General features: G+C 39.8%; 1 protein-coding gene across 2 annotated transcripts; it reads right to left on the reverse strand.

The window, feature by feature from the left end:
• Positions 1-3,338: 3,338 nt before the first annotated feature.
• On the reverse strand, positions 3,339-18,660 carry TAF7L (TATA-box binding protein associated factor 7 like). Of its 2 annotated transcripts, XM_065901019.1 has the most exons (12): positions 18,595-18,660; positions 17,681-17,759; positions 16,202-16,335; positions 15,429-15,555; positions 15,134-15,189; positions 12,575-12,616; positions 11,639-11,711; positions 11,195-11,308; positions 10,553-10,771; positions 10,244-10,356; positions 8,895-8,954; positions 3,339-3,383 (listed from the first exon to the last, which is right to left on the reverse strand). In XM_065901019.1, the coding sequence occupies exons 1-12, from the start codon at positions 18,658-18,660 to the stop codon at positions 3,339-3,341; spliced, it is 1,128 nt and encodes a 375-aa protein (XP_065757091.1). The 2 variants fall into 2 exon arrangements, with proteins under 2 accessions (XP_065757091.1, XP_065757092.1); XM_065901020.1 differs by lacking the exon at positions 10,553-10,771.
• Positions 18,661-24,609: the final 5,949 nt, after the last annotated feature.

The following is a 24,609-nucleotide window of genomic DNA, read 5'->3' on the forward strand; positions in this document are numbered from 1 at the left end:
AATTAGCTAGTTATCAGCTCATGGGATGAGCTCTTTGTAGCAATGGTTCTTCAACACCATCCTCATCAATCTGAGGAATTTTTCACCAGCCTAAAGCATTAAGAGAAAAATCTGGACAATGCAGTGAGTTTCCATAAAGTTACATATAATCAATTTAAAAGTCTATCCTTTATTCTGAGATTATGGTTATATATTTGGGGGGGTGTGTTAAAATGTCCCTGTGAATTGGTGGCGATAGTTTTTTTTTTTTTAATGCCATTTTCTGGCAAAATAAAACCCTGTCAGTCCCTCCTCCCCACCACCAATTGTTCTTTCTTCACCGATCTATAACATCACTGTCCAACAGAAATATAATGTGAATCACATATGCAATTTTAAATTTTCTAGCGGCCATATTAAAAAGGTAAAAAACAGGTGAGATTAATTTTACTAATATTTTGTTTTACCCAATATATGCAAAGTATTATCATTTCAACATGTAATCAGTATAAAACCATTATTGAGATATTTTATATTCTTTCTTTTTTTACTAAGTCTTGGAAATTGTCAAGTAAGCTGACAGATTCAACTGGTAAAAAAGAACAGGAAACCCACGTACATCCAGGCACTTTATTACTTAGAGACAGCGAAAGCAAGACCAGCAATGGGATCCGTTCCGTGTCGCTGTTGCACAGGATGACACTGAAACAAAAGGGGCCAGATGACATGCAACATGAATGGCAGGACACCATGTTGCTGAGTACCAACTCCACACCGCTGCTAAGCAGCTCTATGGCCTGCAGCTGGACCCTCTGGGGCAAGGGCAGGGGAGTGGGGAGGCAGGCAGAAAGTCTCATGCTCACCAGAATGAGGGAGGCAGATGAGAAACTGCCCCATGACAGCCTCCCTCAAAACAGGGAGGTGAGTGAGGAATGGTCTTGTCTCAAATCCTCGTGAGATTGCCCATCGTCCCACGTTCCAGGAGGATCACAGGGCATTCTGCCAAGGCCTGGGGCCACCTGCAGTTGAGCCTTGCCTATGTGGAAAGACACACCTCAATTTGGCCTAGGCTGGCCTAGCCATACGTCAAGTGCTCAAAAGCCACACACGGCTAGTGGATACCATATCGGACAGTGCAGTTCTGTAACATGCCAAAGTCACAATCACTGGGCTGTAGAAAAGGAAACCTTCATGATATATTACATGTGTGTGTGTGTTGGGGGAGGGAGGGAGTCAGGGCGGCAACAAGCCTTGGGTGACTGGAGGGCAGTGGTGAAGCAGTTACCCAGGGTTACAAGACGTGGTAGTACAGGGAACAGAAGGGCACCACAGATACACAAATTTACTCCTTCCCATTGTCTTCCCTTCCCCACTGCCTCTCAGCAGAGCTCTGGCTGCTCTTGGGCTACAGTATTGGACAGAGGCTGGACTAGGGCTCTTCTACTTCTCTCACCCCTGGATGCCACCTGTGGTCTATGTGCCACTCTCTCCGGCCTCAGTCTCTCCAGCCACGTCCCCAGGGTACTTTTTATGTTTTTGCCCCAGTCCTATGCCATCCTTCATCTGGAAAGGTCTATCTTCTTTTCAAACCCTGCCTCTTCCCCCACCTTCTGCCTCTGACAAGTCCTTTTCCCTATTCTTTCTTCTCATCTTTTAAATTCTGGGTTTCTGAAAAAAAAAAAAACTTTAAAAAACCATCTTGGTTTTCAAGCTATCCTCTAACTTTTCTCCTAATCTTGGCTTTATTTTGTTTGTCCATGTCTCTCTCCCTTAGACCCACTTCTTCCCTGCATTTATCCCCAGCATTCCTTCTGCCTTCATCCCTTCTCCATAGGCCCTGCCCATGCATACTGACTTCCCCTTCTCTGCCCTTGGCTTATTACCTTCAACTTGGAATGAGAGAACTAAAAGTGGCAGAGAAATCTTGGGGGTTCATTTCCTAGAGTGGTACCAACTTCATCAATTGGGACCAGACCTGGGTCTAGCTGGGCTACTTCCAGAAAACCTTCAGATGTCTCTTGGTGATAAGCATTATCACCCTTGATTTCCAGATAAGGACATAGAGGCTCTAAGAGGTGTAGGGACTTGCCCAAGGTAGGTAGCAGAGCCAGGATTCCAACCTTGTGTTCCTTCCACTACAACATAATTCAGTGCAAATATTGGAGCTGCCATTTTTGTTACTTCTCTGTACCTTCTCTCAAAATCCCAATGATTTATGGTGAATATGAGATGATCTGCTTAGTTCATTAGGAGTTATTCTAAGAGCTCTTTAGAAGGATGTCCCAGTGCTAACAGCATCTTCTTTAATTTCCTAACTGCAGAATTTATTCCTTGTCTCACCAGTTTCCTTTTGGATATGAATGTACTTATCATGGGAGCTGTTTAATAAAGTGACAGTAATCCACTTAAGGAATTTATTTATTGCTTAAGGAATACAGACTATAAAATCTTAACATAGCTGAAAATCACCAAACTGGCCCAGGGTTTTTAAGGAAGTTTTCACAGGCAATACAAGTATCTGTTTTTTGTTCGGTTTTTTTTTTTTTTTTTTGCCACGAGGCTTATGGGAGTTCCCAGACAAGGGGTTGAACCCAGGCCATGGCAGTGAAAGCCTGGAATCCTAACCACTAGGCAACCAGGGAGCTCCCACAGGTATCTGGTTTTTTTCCTAACCTTTTCTGATGGGGGTTAGGAAGAAGACGCTCAGAATAAGGATAACAGCTCAGAATATCATCTCTGTTCTAACTAGTGCCATAGCTGCCAAATAACAACCAGACACAATCCTAAAACCATTAACAGAACAAAGATAGCAGCAGCAAGAAATCGTCCCTGAGCCGGAAAGCAGCCTTTAATGCCTGAACAGAGACAGGATACAACCTAGTATCAACTGCTGCCAGATAGGCACTTATTCACTGTGGCAGGTCCTAGCCCTTGGTAGAAATGGTTTGACTCTATGTTTTAGGAAATATTTGAAACAAACAGAAGAAGAAAAAGCTAAAAATCTATGCAAACCAGCTGTATAGCCTTCCGGTTAGACTGTCTGCCTTTGGCAAGCATGGCTGAATCATCTGGGACACCATAAAAGAGAAACAATTTAAGTTAATTCTCAAACTGATAAAGAGAAGCAAAGTCCCATAGTTAAGTTGGGTCTTCAGGTCTACTACTTTTTAATACTTTGTCCCTTCCTACATGGCTACAAACTTTGAATATAACTAGCAAAAAAAAAAAAAACGTTCAGAGAAACAAATACAAATGATGCAACATAAGGCAATGAAAGGGGAAGAAACAGGTACAATTTCATCTAGGTCTTCAGTCTGGATGGTGAAGCCAAGGTTTGTGTGCCAGGCTGAAGGCTCTTCTCACTTCTTCAGAAAATAGTTCAGTCTTTTCCGTAGATAAATGAGCTGTAGGGAGAGGCAGAAAAACATGAAAAATTCATCTGAAATCTTAAGTTCCATTACTTGATCTAGAATTTACTTATGTAAACCAAAAAGAAAGACTGTAATTTGGCATTTATAAGGTTATCTTAGTCTTACAATGTTCCAAAGAACAGTGCCACAGTCAAGAACACAAACAATGATGCTGTCCTTTATCATGCCAATCTTATAAAAGGAAGCTTCAAAATTGAATATACTAAAGAAATTAAATATGCTTGCTGTTAAGAATTTGTACTTCTGGGAAGAGTATACAGAGGTCACAGCTCACTGTAGGGGCAAAGGAGATGGGATCACTGTAGCCATAGTCTAAGACTCAAAAGATAAGGCAGTTGTGATAGCCTCTTGCCCCACTGAACGCACCGTGTCTTAAACAGAGTCGTGGCTGCTGCTTCCTGCCATGTTATGAGACCCTTGAAAACTGGCTCAGAGTCCTAACCAATAACAAGTCTGATGACGTTCTACTTACCCTGATGCTTTTAAAGTCAGAAGCCCTGAACATTTTGTGATGTAAGATTTATTTTTTTTTTATTTACTTGAAATGGCAAAGTGACCAATAACACTCAGGTATACTGTCTTTGATACAAAGATTGTTTTTGAGTATTATTCAATTTAGCTCGCCCCATATCAGTGTGGATTTTCATTTTGTGGAATGACAGGAATGGAGCATTACAAAATGATCCTGTGCTGGACATGAGCTACCAAACTGCTATAATTGCTAGCTGTAGTAATTGAGAGCATCTTTTCACTCAGATGCTGACGATGATTACCACCACTGACTTCTCCAGTTCTTTCTCCCTTACGGGCACTTTCTCCTCCCACCACCTCCTAAAGGGAGGTTTTTCCTTAGGTTCAGACTTCTTGCTGAACAGTCAACCTGGCTAACTCATCTATCCCCACAGCCTCAATGATCATTTCTATGCATGAGGCAACTCTCCAATCTCCCATTTTAAAAAGTGCTTCCAACTCAACTCATCATCTTCTCCATCCTCCACCCCCCAAGAATCCTCTTCAAGTTGTCTTCAATCCTGTTAGTGGCTCATCATTTTCCAGTCACCCAGGCTCCTTGTTCCCTTTTTGTCCTGGAAATCCAATCAATTTTTAAGTTCTGATTCCTTCTATCACTTGCATCTTCCTCTAGTCTTTCCCCCCTCCAATTTCTCCTATATACTGCTGGCAGAGAAAATTTCCTGAGTTACTCCCCAGGTGAAAAAGCTTTTAGGGCTTATAATGACCTACACCAAAAATCTAAACTCTTAAGCCTGGCATCACCACCTCTGAGCCATTGTGAATGCTACTTTCTATACAGAATGCCTTCATTTCTCTATCTCTTTATTAGAACCTTACCCACCTCTTAAGGCCCCAAACACCATCTCTCCATGAAGCTTCCCCTAATCTCCATGGACAAAAATGAGCTCTCATTCCTTTAAATTCCTATCCCTCTCATGTATTTCTCCCCAACTGGAGGCAGAGACTGTGTCATAAGCATTTTGTAGTTCCCTGTGGAACCCAGCTTTAAGTAGGTGCCCAATAAATCTATGTTGAATAAATGAGCTAACATAAAGGGTTCTGAGTGAATAAAGTTTACAACTGTAGTTCTATGTTGAAAATAGCACTCCCCAGTACTAACTACTTACATGTAGGAAAACAAAGATGTTTAGTGGGTGCTAAAGCAATCCTGGCATTAACTGTTCACATGGCTGTTTATAAGCAGTACTTGGATGAGTGATGTGCTGAGGGGAAGGGAATATACAGAACATAAGAATTCTCCTGGCCTTGTTTGTATGGGGATGAGCATGGGGGATGGCATCACTACCTTAAGAGCTCTATGCTCGGGAATTCCCTGGCGGTCCAGTGGTTAGGACTCCGCACTTTCACTGCTGAAGGTGCGGGTTCCTGCAAGATGCGTGGCGTGGGCCCCCACACCACCACCAAAAAAGCTCCATGCTAAGTCCATCCTCAAAATACGACCTCCAGTCTCTTTAAAACTGTTACTCTACCCTCAACAGTATAGGGCTGGAACCGGCATACATTTCTATACAGCTACTTGACCCTCACTTATCCCACACTGCCCTCTTTTCTTTTCATTCTGCTCACTCTCTTGTGGCTTTAAATGATAGTCTTTCAAGTTAGAAATCTGGCATACATCCTTAATGCTCTTTTCCCCTTCAACACTCAGTAATTGGCCCAATTCCCATCAATTCTACCTTTAAAATACATTCTCTCATATATAAATGTTCACAACAGCATTATTCATGGTAACCAAAAAGTGGAAACAACCCAAATGTCAACTGATGGATGAATGGATAAACAAAATGTTGTATATCTGTACAATGGAATATTATTCAGCCACGAAGTGGAATAAAGTACTGATACATTCCACAACATGGGTTAACCTTGAAAACATTATGCCAAGTGAAAGAAGCCAGACACAACAGACCTTGTAGTATATGTTTCCTTTTTTTTTTTTCTTCAGCATCACTGTATTTCTTTTCTTTTCTTTTTTTTAACATCCTTATTGGGGTATAATTGCTTTACAATGGTGTGTTAGTTTCTGCTTTATAACAAAGTGAATCAGTTATACATATACATATGTTCCCATATCTCTTCCCTCTTGCGTCTCCCTCCCTCCCACCGTCCCTATCCCACCCCTCCAGGCGGTCACAAAGCACCGAGCTGATCTCCCTGTGCTATGCAGCTGCTTCCCACTAGCTATCTACCTTACATTTGGTAGTGTATATATAGAACTACCATATGACTCAGCAATCCCACTACTGGGCATATACCCTGAGAAAACCATAATTCAAAAAGAGTCATGTACCAAAATGTTCATTGCAGCTCTATTTACAATAGCCCGGAGATGGAAACAACCTAAGTGCCCATCTTCGGATGAATGGATAAAGAAGACGTGGCACATATATACAATGGAATATTACTCAGCCATAAAAAGAAACGAAATTGAGCTATTTGTAATGAGGTGGATAGACCTAGAGTCTGTCATACAGAGTGAAGTAAGTCAGAAAGAGAAAGACAAATACCATATGCTAACACATATATATGGAATTTAGGGGAAAAAATGTCATGAAGAACCTAGGGGTAAGACAGGAATAAAGACACAGACCTACTGGAGAACAGACTTGAGGATATGGGGAGGGGGAAGGGTGAGCTGTGACACGGCGAGAGAGAGGCCTGGACATATATACATTAACAAACATAAGGCAGACAGCTAGTGGGAAGCAGCCGCATGGCACAGGGATATCGGCTCGGTGCTTTGTGACCGCCTGGAGGGGTGGGATAGGGAGGGTGGGAAGGAGGGAGACGCAAGAGGGAAGAGATATGGGAATATATGTATATGTATAACTGATTCACTTTGTTATAAAGCAGAAACTTACACACCATCCAATAAAGATGTTAAAAAAAAAAAAAGTCATGTACTAAAATGTTCATTGCAGCTCTACTTACAATAGCCCGTAGATGGAAACAACCTAAGTGCCCATCTTCAGATGAATGGATAAAGAAGATGTGGCACATATATACAATGGAATATTACTCAGCCATAAAAAGAAATGAAATTGAGCTATTTGTAATGAGGTGGATAGACCTAGAGTCTGTCATATAGAGTGAAGTAAGTCAGAAAGAGAAAGACAAATACCGTATGCTAACACATATATATGGAATTTAAGAAAAAAAATGTCATGAAGAACCTAGGGGTAAGACAGGAATAAAGCCACAGACCTACTAGAGAACGGACTTGAGGATATGGGGAGGGGGAAGGGTGAGTTGTGACAAAGCGAGAGAGGGGCATGGACATATGTTTCCTTTTTATATGAAATAACCAGAATAGGCAAAGTAGGCTAGTAGAAAGTAGATTAGTGGTTGCCTAGAACTGGGTGTGGGGGGGTGGTGAGTGGGAGGGTCAGAAGAAACGGGAAATGACTGCTAATGGGTACAGGTTTCTTTTTTGGGTGATAAAAATGTAAAATTGATTGTGGTGATGGTTGCACAATTCTGTGAATACACTAAAAGCCATTGAATTGTACAATTTAAATGGGTGAATTGTATGGTATATGAATTATATCCCAATAAAGCTGTTATAACACATTTTTATTGCAGTTAAATATATATATATATATTCTTTCCAAATGAAATAATGCCATTTGCAGCAACATGGATGGACCTAGAGATTATCATATTAAGTGCAGTAAGTCAGAGAAAAACAAATATCAGGACATCACTTACATATGGAATCTAAAAATATGACACAAATGAACTTATTTACAAAACAGAAATAGACTCACAGACGTAGAAAACAAACTTATGGTTACCAAAGGGGACAGCAGGAGGGGGGAGGGGAGATAAATTAGGAGTTTGGGATTAACATATACACACTACTATATATAAAATAGATAAAAAAATAAACAACATGGACCAACTGTATAGCACAGGGAAGTATACTCAATATCTTGTAGTAACCTATAATGGAAAAGAATTTGAAAAAGAACACACACACACACACACACACACACATACATATATGTATCACACACATACATATATGTATAACTGAACCACTTTGCTGTACACCTGAAACTAACACAACACTGTAAATTAACATTTCAATAAAAAAGAAAAAATATTTATTCTTTCCATCTCCATTGCCACCTCCTTATTTCAAGTTACCATCACCTTTTATTAGACGACCCCACAGCCTCCTAACTGGCCTCCCTGCTTCTAGTCCTGCCCTCCCACAATCCATTCTCCAGATAATAAAGTGATCTTTAAAACTTCTAAATTAAATGTGACTCTCCTGCTTAAAACTCTCCAAGGGCTCCCCATTGCACTTAAGACTAAAACCCATCCTCCTTATCATGGACTGCAAGGGAACCATACAATATGGCCTCTGCCTACTTCTCCAACCTTACGTTAAGTCACTCTCTTCCTCGCTTTAAATACTGCAGAGGTCCTCAAAGAGGCCAAGCTCTTTTCCAATGTGGGACCTGGCATACACTCCACCCAAGAAGCTCTTCATACACTTTTTGCCTGGACTTTTCCTTCAGGTCTCTTAAGTATCACTTCCTCAGAAAGGCTGATTATGATCTCCCCAATTTAATTCAAGACTCTATTCAGATAGCACTACTGACTCTTTCTCCTTCACAGCCCTTCTTTATGATTTGCACCTTTATATTTGTATGATAATTTATTTGCTGTTGATCTTCCCTGCTAGACTGTTAGCTCCATGAGGAAAAGTATTGTATGTGTCTTATTCAACACTGTGTGTACATCCAGTGCTTTCCACTTAATAGACATTCAATATCTGCTGAATGAACAAATTTTCACAAAGACTTTGTTCCAACATGCTACCCTCATTTAGAAGATTTGGCCACTACTATTCCTGTGAAAAGAACAGCCAAAAATGAGATTGGGGGGGTGGGGTTCTTTGCATCAAATGTTTTCTGGTTGATGTGAAAACACACTTCTCACCTGCTCATTTTTTTGTTTTTCCTGTAGCTTAAGCTGCTCCAGCACAGACTGTAAATGACTCTGGAAAACGAATTATATAAAAGATGAATGCCGAGTCTCAAAGGAAAAGAGAACCAAGAGAGACAAAGAGTTTGGCAAATAATTTGATAAGTAAGAAAACTGTCAGTCGTAACAAAAGAGTACTTTTAAAAAAGGAATTAGGAAAAGAATGTCTCTATGTGTATAACTGAGTCACTTTGTACAGCAGAGATTGGCACAACATTGTATATCAACTCTACTTCAATAAAAACACATTTTAAAAAGGATTTAGAGTATAAAAACTACACTCTCCAACTGCAGGGCCATTCGATTTGATTTTATACACCCTACATGGCACTTTTGTTTCTTGCCCTAAAACAAAGAGTTAGAATGCCTTCATGTTACCTTTCTCTAGTTTAGCACAAATCCTTTGACTGTGGTGACCTACTTAAAGAGCTGGCCTGGAATCTGGTGCTGACTCCTTCATTCCCCTGCACTAGGGCAGAATATTACCATTCTTAACTACTACTGCACACAACAATCATAATACCATATATCTGTATCTTTCAAAGTATGTCCACATCTATTATCTAACTTGGTTATTCTGAAGGACAACACTCTAAATAAGTATAGTTCTGTGTCAAGTTGCGCCCCTTTGATAACAACAGCTCTACAGAAAAAGAAATCTGGCAAGGAATTCTCCAGATGCTTCAGAATTTCCCTCACTATAAAAAAAAACATGGCCTAACATACATTTTCCTTTTGCTGATATGTGTATTAATAAAATATGTATTAATGCATATTAATAAAAATAAAGCATATTAATTTTTGTTCAAGCAGGCATCATAAAAATTTTAAATTAATTTAGTTTCTCTTTCATTGTAATGAATACGTTTTGGTACAGAGCAACAGGGTTCAATCTATGCCCTACCACTTACTGTGGTCCTTGGCAAGTTACTTAATCTCTTTGAATTTCAATTTCTTATCTATAAAATGGGAATAGTGACAGCACCTATATTTCAGGGATGTCAGGATGAAATGAGATAATACACATAAAATGCTTAGCTCTGTACATGCCTTTCACATAGTTAAATGTTCAATATTGGCAATTATTAACTCAAGTCTCCTGGTCCCCTCCCAAAAATGCTTATGTAAGATGATCAAAATTACTCAGGTAAAAGGAAATAGGGCTATCTTTTATTAGGGGTATCTAAGAGGTTGTTCAGGTTCATGAATGAGCCAGAATGCTGCACAGAGATGACATGAGTGGAAAGATGGGATTTTGAAAGTAAGATATCAGGATATATTTATACTAGCCAACAAGAATTTACCTTGAGCTTTAGGTTTTCCACTTTCATAATGAGCTTCTCCTGTCTTTGTGCTTTGCACTGAATCTCTTGGAGCTTTTTCTCCACGTAATGAGTCTGCTTCTGAATTTTCATGACTAACAGAGATAGACAAAAACTTCATGTATCTAAACATGGCCTAAACTAGTGGACCAAGATCCAAATCAACTAAAACTCCACTACACATCTGAGCAATAATTTCTCAAACTTAACTTTGCAACTAACACGTGTTTAGAGTCAGTCTTTAGTACTGCCACCCACTCTGTCCCACCCCTTTGTTTTTCCCTAACTTACCCATTGAGCTGGTTCCCTCCTTTGCCTCATACTGGCCAGATTCAGTGAACTTGTCCTGTAGCTCCCTTTCCATATACATTTCATAATAATCTTCTTCCTCTTCCTTGTCTTTATCCGCATCATCATAGTCATCCTCTCCCTCTTCATCTTCCTCCTTATCACCCTCAACTTCACTGTTACTGCTAGAGTCATTGACCATCTCCCGAAACACACCATATTCTATGGGTTTTAAGCAAAAGAAAGGTGAAACCATCTGAAGCTTTTCAAATAATTCCCACTCCAGCTGCAATTATACTCCTCCTCAAGTTTACTGGGCAACCAATGAATTTTAAAAATAATTTTTCTCACAGGAAGATTATTCCCTTTATAAAACAAGGACAGGAAAGGCAAAACACTGTAACATTCATTCATGTATTCAATGATCAAAATATTCAGAGAATCCAAGGGCCCACAGGAATTTAGAATAGCAGAGATGGATGGGATATTAGAACCCCAATCTAAAACCCCTAAACTTGTGGGACCAATACGAGGAGAGAAGGGCAAAGGCACCCTTTTTCTGTGATTGGCCTGAGTTTACGGAGAATGGTCCTACAGTCAACACCTGCCCTCTCTGAAGCTCCTGCTTTGCCTTTATTAATGCACCTGGTGAGGTATGACGCTGCTTACAGCCACTCATTTCTGAGGCTATCTCAAAGCCTGGAATGAAGCCTTGACTTTCTATTTCCTTGGTTTCACCTTCGGCAATGACCTCCCATCCTGAAAGGAGAGGCAGTCAAGGAAAAAGCAGAAAGCAGAAGGCAAACTTGAAAGGGAAGAGGCTCTCTGGCTGAAAGTGCTATTTAATTTAGTCCAACTTCAGGCCATTGGTATCTGGATTCCTAGTATAGAAAAGTGCCTTATACTGAATTACGCAAGTAAATAATTTCTATTACATGAATGTACTGTTCCTAGCTAGAAAGTAACATTTCCAAAAATCATAAGTTCTGTACATTAACATCAGCACACAATATCAGAAATGAGAGCTTGTCACCAAGTGCATTCTGGGTGGAACAGACTACACAGAAAATATTTAGTATAAAAGGATACGGACACTGATAGCTTCAGCATCTGATTGCAGCAGTCTTTTCACTTCCTTTTCCACATCAGGAGGTTCAACGTGCTGAACCAAAGTTGGAGAAGAAGGAATACCAGTAACATCACTTAACACCCTGTGTTCTGCAGAAATGTCCTCTTCCTACATACAAATGAATTCAAATAATTAGGCCTCTTTAAGATACATCCAATCAAATTTCTACTTTAAACAGTGCTATTTATGAAGGAAACTTTGATCAGGGTCTATATTTTTGTACAGTAAGCTTATTTTTTCCCAATCGAATTACTTGAGACATTTAATCTTTTCAATCTGCAACTCTATATTAAAGACCTCCTCAGAGGCATGACCCTTAAGCCTCAGTTGTTAATTATTTGCACTGACCCACACTGGCAAAGAACTATAATTTTTTTGTTACTTGGAAGTAATTTGGTTTAAAGATCCAAAATCCCAGATTCCACTTCTCCACATCTTTATTATTAGACAGTTTCCTATAAAAACTGGGTCTTAGCCACATATTCTCCCTTAAATCCAGTTTTAGACAATTATCTCCACAGCAACCAATTCATCATGCCACAAATAGAGATTCGAACTTTGAGGGGGAATAACTAATTACAAACAACTGCTGGTAAGAGTGAACCCTGGCTTCCAAGAAATGGTTTTTAAAAATAAATATCACAGAAAAGAAGCAGATTAAAATACACAGGGTCACTGATCAAATTGTATCTTTTGCTTTTGGAGTTGTCAGACATTGAACAATGAATTCATTTTTCAGTGAATCAAATTCAGTGTATGTGTATGGGAGTGGGGGTTACAGGTGAGAAGGAAGGCTTGAAAGCAATCTTTATGATTTTTTTGATTTGTTTGAAATAAAAGAGCTGTGAAATAAAACACAGCATAGGTTAACAATAGTTATATTACGATTTGTCTACCTCAGGAAAGCTGACTTCTTCAGTTTGTTTGATATCAGTGACCTATGAAATAAAACACAATGAACAATGAAGTTATATTATAATTGTTGTACTTTACTAAAGCTTAAAGAGTTCTAGAACCATTCTTAATGTAGTTTTTTTTTTTTTCTTTGCGGTACGCGGGCCTCTCACTGTTGTGGCCTCTCCCGTTGTGGAGCACAGGCTCCGGACGCGCAGGCTCAGTGGCCATGGCTCACGGGCCCAGCTGCTCCGCGGCATGTGGGATCTTCCCGGACCGGGGCACGAACCCATGTCCCCTGCATCGGCAGGCGGACTCTCAACCACTGCGCCACCAGGGAAGCCCTTAATGTAGTTTTATATTTAGTAGGCACTCAATGAATGCTGTTGACTGACAGTATAAAACCAAAGCAACCATGCTCATAGATTAAACATAGTAAAGCTATTGATCTATAGGTTCAATGCAATTCCTATCAAAATTCCAACAAGGTTTTCTATAGACATAGACAAACTTACTCTAAAATGTATATGGAAAGTTACAGACTCTAGAATGGCTACAACAATCTTGAATAAAGAAAAGTGAGATCAGTCTTCCTGATTTCAAGGCTTATTACAAAGCTACACTGTGGAATTGGTGATCAACACAGATTAATGGAACCCAGAAAAAAATCTCACACAAATATGCCCAACTTAGTTTTTACAAAGGTGCAGAAGCAATACAACGGACAAAGGGTAGCCTTTTTAACAAATGGTGCTGGAACAATTGGACATGCAAAGGGGAAAAAAAAAGAACAACCTTGAACTAACCCTCAAACCTTTTACAAAAATTAACTCAAAAATGGATTGTAGACTTAAATTAAACATAAAACTTAAAAAAGATAGGAGAAATCTTCAGAATCTGGGCTAGGCAAACAGTTCTTATACTTGACATGAAAAACATGATCCTTAAAAGGAGAAATCAATAAATTGGACTTCATCAAACAAAAAAACTTTTGCTCTTTGAAAGACCCAGTGAAGAACATAAAAAGACAAGTTACAGACTGGGAGAAAATGTTTGCAAACCACGTATCTGAAAACTAGTATTTGGAATATAAAAAAGAACTCTCAAAACTCAACAATAAAAGCAATCCATTTAGAAAATGGGCAAAAGGCATGAACAGACACTTCACTGAACTGGACATATAGATAGCAAACAAGCACATGAGAAGATGCTCAACATCTTTAGCCATCAGGGAAATGCAAATTAATACCACAATGAGATCACTACACATCTATCAGAATGGCTAAAATAAAAAATACTGACAACACCTAATGCTGGTGAAAATGTAAAGAAATTGGATCACACATACATTTCTGGGGCAAATGTAAAATGGTGCAGCCACTTGGAAAACACTATGGGTAGTTTCTTATAAAACTAAACATGCCACATACCCAGTAATTGCACTCCTGGGCATTTATGCCAAAGAAATGAATACTTATGTTCACACAAAAACCTGCTGGCAGCTTTATTTATAATAGTCAAAAAATGGAAACAGCCAAGATGTACTTCTATGAGTGAACAATTAAGCAAACTGTGGTACATTCATAACACGGCATACCACTCAGCAATAAAAAGGAAGGAACTATTGATACATGCAACAATCCACATGGACCTTAAGGGAAGTAATCTGAGTGAAAAAAAAAAAAGCCAGTCTCAACTGTTATACTTTGTATGATTCCATTTATACGACATTCTCGAAATGACAAAATTATAGAGATGGAGAACATATTAGTGATTAGCAGAGGTTAGAGCCTGGTGGTTTGGGGTGAGGAGGAGATGGGTGTGGCTTTAAAAGGGCAAGATGAGGGATCCTGGTGGTGACAATACTGTTCAGTATCTTGACTGCGTGGGTGGATACACCAACATACACATGGGATAAAATTACATAGAACTAAACACATGCACACACATACACAGGAGAAAGTAAAACTGGAGCAATGTGAATAAGATTAGTGAATAGTAATAATGTCAGTTTCCTATTTGTGATACTGTACTATAGTTTTGCAAATGTTACAATGGGAAGAACTGGGTAAAGGGTACACAGTATCTCTTTTCTATTGCTTACAACTGCATGTAAATCTACAATTATTTCAAAATAAAAAATTTAATTAAAAAAGAAGCCAAGGTATAGTACTCCTATAGTTTGCCCAGGGTTCTACAAGTCTGAGTTAAGGTTAGAAATACAACCACAATTCCCAATTCTCAGGTTCTGGATGTGTTCACTTTAAAACAAGATTTTGCAGTTGGAAACTTTTAAAAGCGTTAGCAGAAGTTTCAAGCTCATGACACATCTAGATCCCTAAGTGACTACCCTATAACTTCAAGGGTCAAGTCTGTTTTTGTTCTTTACCTGTTTCCAATTGTTAGCACACAGTGCCTGGCATGTTGCTCATACTCAGCAAATGTTTATTGGACATATAAATGACTGAACAAATGAATATCCAACTGACTGTCTCCCTTCCCCCCCATTCATAATCCTCTTCCAATCCAACCAGTAGACACAGAAATAGCATGCCACTAACCTCTTTTGTTGTTTTGCAGAAGCTTCTCTTTTTGACATTCCTAAGTGGTGGAGTAACTAAAATAAATTCAACATGGTGAAATGTATATATGACTGATGGTAGTCACATATCTGTCTGAATTTGATAAGGTTATGCTCTAAGCCACTGGCTCATGACACGACTCGTTCCTTTAAGAGTGTCTGGATGCGTACTGAACCAAATACCTAAGTGTGGTAACAGATCCCTGGCTCACAAGTAATTAGGATCCAGCAGATAAATGTAGTTAGCCAGAATGAGCAAGGGACTGATGACTTACTGCCATGCTTCCAGATATGTTTTTTCTGTCTCTCCTTTTTACTTTTCCTGATTGCTTTAAGATCAGTAGAGGTAACCAGTCCTTCAGGATGAGAGTGGACACCACCATCAGCAGTGCACACAAGCATCTGCATTTAACAAAGACAAAGAAGTTGACCCTGGCCACAAATCTTGGGTTAGTAATGGATAATGATCATTCTTACCACCAGAAATCCTGGAGCACAAAAGTAAGGAGAATGCTACTTGGCATTTCCAGAAAACCAAGTATTACATACACTCATATGCATTCTCTCTCTATCTCGGCAGCACAGCATATGGACTCTGAGTTTGTTGTTGTCTTTTTTAGCTCCAGTGCTTACCACTGCGGAAGGAATGTGTTGAAAACAAGATATATCTTAGCATTTTGATTTAGAAAGGAAACAAAAAATCAACAGTAGAGATGATGAATAAGAACCAATGTAAACCTCCAGAGTTAACAGCACACTGCTTTAACAGGAATTTCAGACGAAGATCCCAGATGCTCATATTTTTCAAATAATGAAAGGCACTATAAATGGCAAACAGGAGGCTCTAAAAGCTATTTGGATAAAATAATGTAGTGAAAAGTGATGGATCAAACACCAAACCAGAACATGACATTGTATTCCCTGTGCAATTGAGCTGGAAATTAGAAATGACAAGCAGGTGAAAAGAGAATTGAAAGGAAGAAAAGGAGGGAGAAAGTAAATCCTTGAAGGATGTGTGGGCGAGTAGATTAAGAAAACTTGTCCATACCTGGGAAATATCTGCCGTTTTATAAAAAGTTGCTTTATCCAGAGTTTTCAGGCTTTCAACAACACGAGGCAAATCAACCAGCTTAGCAGATAGTGAGACATCTTCAACCCCAACAACTGCATGACGTCCATCAGCTGAACAGAAGTAGAAAAGATTAAAGCTGACATCTTCCCAATGTACTCTCAAGACTCCTGGGGTTTGAATAATGAAGACTTATGGGGGACAGAGGAGTCTTTCATTGAAACTTACTATTTCTCACAATGCCAGAATTGTGTACACAATTAGTAACTTCCCACAGCAAAGAAGGCAGAATATATGGAGCTCTTTTTTTCTAGTTTATGTCATTCCATCAAAAGTAGCTGAGTTTCTTGGTCATGGTTGTGAACTAAAGTGAATGAAGTGGTAACTGTTTCATTCTCATCTTGAAAGGCCAACTCCATTCATTTAAACCCATTCGTTTGGACACCATTAGGAGCATTCGATCATGTCATTGTACATGGGTGTTTTCAAAGGGTTGGGTAAGGGGAGGGTTGATTCTAGAATAGTACTAATAAGTCTTAAGTTATAATCTCTAGTTAGTTTCACAAAGATAAAATTCTACACAATAGGCAGAGAGAGAGAGAGAGAGAGAGAGAGAGAGAGAGAGAGAGAGAGAGAAAGAGTCAGCTATATACTGACAACTCTGAATCCTGCCCAGATGTCTCAAACATGAACGTCTCTTGATACAAAAGGATTCAAGTGTAATCTTCTAATATTAAGTGAAAAAAGAAAGATGCAGAACTATGTTTGACATGATCCTTTTTGTGTAAATTATCTTTAAAAATATATAGAGATTATTTATACGTTGGTATTATGCATAAAAGTTTTGTCTATAAGGAAACACAAGGAGAAAAGGCCAATATTAGTTATCCTTGGCATTGAGGTTGAGGCACTGTGAAGGATAGTTTCACTTCTCCTTTTGAACCTTTCTGTTTTATTTGAATTTTCTAGCCATGCATTTGTATTCATTTTTTTAAAAGTGTCAGTAAGGGCTACCAGAGTGGTGGGATTATGGGCCATTTAAAATTTTATTCTTCATATACGTCTCTGTATTTAAAACTCTAATAAATATTATTTAAAAGAGATAAAGATATGTCACTTTTGTAAACAAAGAATAGTACATCCACCTGTCATTCCCCTGGACAGTCAGAAATCACAAGTTTCATATAGGAGACAATCAGCAGTATGCAAATCCCACAGTTGACCTCCAAGTTCTTCCTTATACACACCATGATAATTACCTCAAGTTGTTTAAGTTCTACTTCCTTTCCTCTTAAAAGGAAGAGATGGAAGTGACTGAAGCTTCTCTTTGAGTCCATCAAGACAGAGACCACATTCTATTCTTTGCCACAGCCTTGGTATCTAGTATTGTACCTGACACATAGCAATCACTTAATAAATTACTGTTCAATGTATGGTGAATGGATATTAACTACTTACACAATAAGTCAATTTTCAGTTTATCCTTCATGGCAGCACTTCCAGACCGTATTATCTTCCTGGCAGTAGAAGCATGTTCCTAAAAAGGAGGTAGATTGAAAAATCAGAAGGATGAATTGTCTACTTAGCAGGTAATAGAACAGATATGTCAGAGACAGTCCTCCCTTAAATAGAACCTTAAACTTCCCAAACGTTAGGAACAATGCCATGTACCATGAGATACTGTGCACTGGGTAAGTCAAGTCAGGATGAGGTTGACTCTAATCTCATTGTTGTCTTTTAGTAGTTACAGATAATGCCTTCTCCTAGCTGTACCTTCCTGTTTCTCACTGTTACCCTTCAAGTTGTAGTTGCTAAGGGAAGGCTTAGCTGCAGTTTACTGGCTATATTAATTAACCCTAATTAGGGAAATACCTTTCTGAAGCCCATCCTTAATGTACCTTTCTTAGACTAAATAATACTTAAATACAGGTATCAATAGGGGAAGAGTCCCTAACACAATGCTGAAATGAGCTTCAATAGCCTTGCATGATGATGAATTTGAGGAGACAGTGCTAACCCCTCCATTGCCCCTTTTTGAGGTGACAGAAAGGAACTCTCTTTTAGAAGAGTCTTATCTTGGCTGTCCAGTGAGCAAGGCTGTTGGCATCTGTGATAAGTGACTGAATCCATCATTGTCCCACCTGTTTGCCAGGAAATCAACCCACACAGTAGGTGGCATGTGCAGGACAAAAGAAATGCTGCTTAAAAGAGTACACGCTAGAATAGGACTGCTAAATAGAACACAACTCCTGGGAAACAAATGTTCTTGGTTTTTATAGCCTACCTTAAATAATCAGAAATGCTACAGAATCCAAGCAGGGCTGATACTTTTGCACTGAAGATATTTGGCCTGAGATACAAGGGTTTCTTACCAGAGGCAGACGCAATATAAACTGCTTCTCAAATTCGTAAGGAGGTTCATCCTGGCTTCTACTCATCTCTTGTTTTTGAGTTCATGAAAACAAAAACAAAACCAACAGAAAGTTACCAAAAACTCCTCTTGCCCCCTCTACTGACCACTTCTGGTAAAATTATACAATATCTTGCTGATAACCCTCACTGGAATGACGTGTGTACAGCTTCAAAACACTTTATTTGACATAACTTGATTATCTATAAAGTCACCTTATCTCCCCTCCCATATGTGCAGATTTTCCAACGTTAATACTAATTACATGATAACAAATGAAGTAAGAGCTGCTACACATGATTTAGTCTTAATATTCTTAGACTCTCCGGTAAAGGATTAACTCATCAATACAGTGGTGACTACCAAAGCAAGTAAGCTACATACCTCTGCAGAGAAGACTGCCAACCAAAGGCCAAAATCAACCCAAAAAACCACTGGCAGAAATGCTCTATGATGATTTGAAGGAAACAGCGCTTAATTTTCAGTATTTCACCTTAATGATCAATAAAATGGTAGGAATTAAACAGTCCGTGTGAGAGCAGGCAGCTTTTTATGACTCTAAAGCCAACATCAACAGCTCCGAGCTATCTCGGGGAAAAGTTAGGAGTCCCAGTCTTATGGCTGGGCTATCTATATAAGTACATCTAACTTCATGGAATAGACTCATTTCTGAAGGGGTGATAATGAAAAAACATAAAATCTAATTTGATTTATTCACCACTAACATTTACTGCATGCACTCCATGTGCCAGGCTCTACATTGAGTGCATAAGGTCTATTATTTCATTTAATCCTCACAACCACCACTTATTTGAAATACCCCTAAGAGCCATTTGAAGGAATCCTAAGATGAATCCATATATATACATACACACACACACACACATATATAATGCACATTCTGTAAAGTGAATAATCTCCAAGTTGATCTTCATTTTTTCATCTTATTTTCCATCTATTAGGGATGTATCTGTAGTGGCTTGCATTTTGAGTTTTAGGGCCCACACTACTTCTGAGGAAATTTTTTCTCAAAAATGGAAAAAAGTGGGCTTCCCTGGTGGTGCAGTGGTTAAGAATCCGCCTGCCAATGCAGAGGATGTGGGTTCGAGCCCTGGTCCAGGAAGATCCCACATGCCATGGAGCAACTAAGCCCATGTGCCACAACAAGTGAGCCTGCGCTCTAGAGCCCGCGGGCCACAACTACTGAGGCCCGCGCACCTGGAGCCTGTGCTCCACAACAGGAGAAGCCACCATAATGAGAGGACTTCGCGCTGCAGCAAGGAGTGGTCCCTGCTCGCCGTAACTAAAAAGAAGGTCCGCACGCAGCAGCAAAGACCCAGCGCAGCCATAAATAAATAAATGGAAAAAGGCAGTGTACATATATGAAAACTGAAAAAGTTTTCTTATGTTCTAAGGACACTATGCTATACACCAAGTTATAAAATCTTATAATTTAAGTTAGATCAACAGCTCCAGATAATGTATAGCCCCTAATATTCTGTAAACCATTAATTGAGTTCCGAGTTTTGAATTTGAATCTCACTTAAAAGCACTGGAACCTTTTTTAAAAGCACAAGTGAATATAACAAAAAAGAAGCAGACTCAGAGATATACAGAACAAACCAGTGGTTACCAGTGGAGAGAGGGAAGGGGAGGGGAAATGTAGGGGTAGAGGATTAAGAGGTACAAACTATTAGGTATAAAATAAGCTACAAGAAAAAAAATAATAAAATAAGCTACAAGGATATATTGTGCAACACGAGGAATATAGCCAATATTTTATAATAACAATAAACAGAGCATAACCTTTAAAATTGTGAATCACTATATTGTACATCTGTAACTTATATAATATTGTACATCAACTATACTTCAATTTAAAAAAATTGGAAAAAGTGGGGGGAGGACAAAGAATATTTAGCACTACCAGTTAAAATAGAGAAAAGGAAAAACAAACAAACAAAACCTCATACAAGTGAGTCTGAGACCCTATTACAGGTAAATCATTCACCAGTTATGATTTCAGTCCTTTAGGCTGACTTCAGAAACTACCAGAAAGGCATAGAAAGCACAAGAGAAATCAGGAGTGAAAAATCAGACACCCAGGATGGGAGGGTGGGGTGGGGGGGAGGAGAGAGAGAGAGAAAAAGAGAAAGGGAGAAAAAGAGATTGATTATTTGTGATAGCCATTTCTCTCCTTTTCCTGCCTCATACAGTTATACACACACACACACACACACACACACATATACAAAAACTAAATGTAAAGGTAAGGGGGAAAGTTAATTAAAATAAAATAAATTGAATAAAAAACCTTGGGACTGGGTACATCGCCTAACATAAGAGTAACATTTAAGGTTGGAAGCAGAAATACAGATTTGAAGAACTAGCTGCTAAGCAAGATTTTATCAGATCAGTAGTAACTTTTAGATTTATCAGCAGAATTAAGACTAAGGCATTTTGTTCATTTCAATGCCTTTCTGGCAACTCCTCTCTTATGAAAGAAAGAATGTAAGAACTGGAACCATTTCAGAGAAGGTAGACACCCTTGGTAGAAATGAGTTTTAATGATTTTTTAGATTTGCTATCTGCATTTATACAATGAACTGGTTACATCATATTTCTTTTAAGAAAAGCCATCCACATTTTTCCAGCAAGCACTCTTCGATACCTAATTAAATTAACAGGACCTCTCTCCACCATTCACCGCCCCCACCCAGCCAGCTCCATCTCACTTCAACAGAATTAGAATTGGAATCAGAATTATGATTAAATGGAGGGCGCCTGACCGCAAGCTCCCATTAGCACAAGTCAGCACAAAACTAAATTGGTAGTTTCTCAAGTTCATAGCTGCTAGCTGCGGTTTGGAGGCAATGACCACTCCATCCTTATCCCAGGGGCACTAAGCTCCCAAGGGAAGACCGCAGCCCTAGGCTTTGATCCCATTTCCCTAGAAAACCTCCCACCAGGCCAAAGGGCCCTAAGCCTTCGCGCCACCCCAGGTGCGCTGGCAAGGGAAGAGCAACGAGCAGCCCCTGGCGCCTCGTTGAGCCCTCCGACCGCCGGACTCACATGCCCCTAAGCCGACTCGCGCCGGGACGGCCTCTCTGCACAGGGTGGTTCCAGAGGGAGCGAGTGGGCTCCCGGCGGCGGGCGGACTGTGTGGCGCCAGGTAGGAGCCTCGCGCGCCACCCCTCCCCACACTTCCGCCACCGCGGATAGGCGGATGGCCTCGACGCGGCGGCCAGCTCGCCGCGTGCCTGGGCAGTAGACTCGAAGGGTGCTGATTGCGGCCGCTCAAGTACCTCGCGGAGCAAGGCTTCAGAACAAATACCCTTTACACACGGACGACCCTTGGGTCGGCCACGGGGGTTTTACCAGCACACAGTGATAACTGTAAAAGGGGTGGCAGAATTGGTTGCTCCGCAAATCCGTTAGGTTGGACCGATTTGTTCCTTGGTGACGCGACCTCGCCTGGTGAAAACTACACCGCCAAGCAAACCCATTAAATAACTAGAATCCGCACCCAAACTACTCTAACTAGCTGATCCCTTCGAAACAAAGTCACTATTTTACATCTTTTGGACAGAGATACAGCGTACTCCTTTTATTTCTCTTAAATGGGCACCGCGGTTCAAATAAATTTCTAGCAGTTCGTTTCTCCCATAGATCCTTAATGTACGGAAAAAATCTTAAAACCACTTACCTGTCCCTTCTCGTAAGATTTCCAGAGGGGTTCTGGCAGCAGCCTGGTTGCCGATGGCGGCATCAGCTTGGGCGCCATAGTCGGCAGGAGTTTGGGTGCCAAGACCGCCGGCAGTTTCAGCTCCATGGTCAACGGCAGTTTGGGAATATCGGAGGCTCATTACTTCTGATGTTGAAGTCGGTGTTAAATCATTTTCTGAGGAACTGCGGCGCCGTCCCTCAGGGCACTCCATGGTCTCTCGCTGAGGTCATAAAATGGCTTCCTATTGAGTCATGTGACCTAAAAGTTTCCAGAACTTTCCTAAAAATGAAACCGTTCCTAAAATGGTGTCCTTAAAGACACAGGGGTAATATTAGAGACATTAAGTGGTGCCTCTTAGAGATTATAGACGTGAAGTCTCTGTTGCCTTCACTTATCTAAACCTCATGGTAAGGAATAAATATTTTTAGAAGACTAATTGTGGTACAGTCTTTTCTTCTGGATACGTGATATTTTTTTCCCTTCAGTGAAGCTAAATTGCCAGAGCTTCAGACCGAGACAAAACCGTTTTTTGTCCCTTTGAGAATTCATCCACTGATCTTTACTTTAGCATAATGTGGTGAGGTACATTGAAGATTATAATACAAAATGGACCAATGAAACTCGTTTTTCATGTACTGTGGAAAATTATTGATGGCATTTATATCAAAAATTATTCTTTAATAATAACTCAAAGGAAAATTTCTATTCTCAGTGACTGAAATACCCCCATTAATAGTGTGTTTTGAATCATTGGACAATGTGAATTATGTAATTAACTTTCCTTTTGATAGCTGCTAGGAAGCTCAGAATCAATTTTGCAACCCACCTCTAACAACTGTGAACCTCACTGGCATATGTTGATCTCTTGTTTTGAATCATCACATTGTCTCCCAATCCCTAATTATTTTTATCTGGTGTGGTACATAACACTGAGAACTGCTTCAAAACTTTTTGTGAAGAGAATCAGATATAAATATTAGATAACTAAAAACAGTGCTCTGACAGAAGTGTCACAGGGAGTATCCCTATGGGTGAAGGAGGGGAGCATAGTAAGCAACTGCTCACTTATAAATTCAATCATCCAACAAATATTAATTGATAATCTAATATGCCAGACTTGATTTGAAATATTTATTAAATGCTTAAAATATGGTAAGACTTTCATGAAAGGAGGCAAAAATTAAGGCACAAACATACACATATGTAATTTTTTCCTTTACTGCCAGATTTCCAGCCCCTTCTTGAGAAAGAATGGAATGAAAAGTGAAAAAAAGGAAAAGGCACGAATTATGGTTTCTCTTGGTAGGGGAGAGCAGATCCAAGAAGTAGCTCTGATGTACAGGTAAAAACCTGTCATATACATACTGTCATATTGTCAGAATATTTTTCTGGGTTTTGTCCTGTCATGTTGCTGTCTCTCTGATATCTTCTTCTGAACCCCCATCCCCTCCAAAGCCTTCCTCCCTCTCCCTTAACTATGGCTTCAGTCAATTTCAACATTATAGGAAATATGCAGTTGCATGTATTCCTTCAACAGAAGTTTGAGTTATGTGCCAGGAACTGTTCTAAGGTTAATAATCATTAAGCACTTATTAGGTGCTAAGCACTTTTTTTAAACATCTTTTTTTTTTTTTTTTTTTTTTTTTTGCGGTACGCGGGCCTCTCACTGTTGTGGCCTCTCCTGTTGCAGAGCACAGGCTCCGGATGCGCAGGCTCAGCAGCCATGGCTCACGGGCCCAGCCACTCCGCGGTATGTGGGATCTTCCCGGACCGGGGCACGAACCCGTGCCCCCTACATCGGCAGGCGGACTCTCAACAACTGCACCACCAAGAAAGCCCCTTAATATCTTTATTGGAGTATAATTGCTTTACAATGGTGTGTTAGTTTCTGCTTTATAACAAAGTGAATCAGTTATACATATACATATGTTCCCATATCTCTTCCCTCTTGCATCTGCCTCCCTCCCACCCTCACTATCCCACCCCTCTAGGTGGTCACAAACCACCGAGCTGATCTCCCTGTGCCATGTGGCTGCTTCCAACTAGCTATTTTACATTTGGTAGTGTATATGTGTCCATGCCACTCTCTCACTTTGTCACAGCTTACCCTTCCCCCTCCCCATATCCTCAAGTCCATTCTCTAGTAGGTCTGTGTCTTTATTCCTGTCTTACCCCTAGGTTCTTCATGACCTTTTTTTTTTCCTCCTTAGATTCCATATATATGTGTTAGCATACGGTATTTGTTTTTCT

This window comes from Phocoena phocoena, chromosome X (assembly GCF_963924675.1).
Source record: "Phocoena phocoena chromosome X, mPhoPho1.1, whole genome shotgun sequence".
NCBI classification, from domain to species: Eukaryota; Metazoa; Chordata; class Mammalia; order Artiodactyla; family Phocoenidae; genus Phocoena; species Phocoena phocoena.

Bases quoted from the DNA above. Each gene is read 5' to 3' on its own strand.
- TAF7L (XM_065901019.1), bottom strand. From the start codon at position 18,660: ATGAGTAGAAGCCAGGATGAACCTCCTTACGAATTTGAGAAGCAGTTT. The intron at 15,190-15,428 runs GTAAGTCATCAG...AATTTATTTTAG, and splicing joins ACATATCTGGAAGCATGGCA to TTACTCCACCACTTAGGAAT. The intron at 8,955-10,243 runs GTAAATTCTTGT...TTCGTTTTCCAG, and splicing joins TGGAAAACCTAAAGCTCAAG to AGTCATTTACAGTCTGTGCT.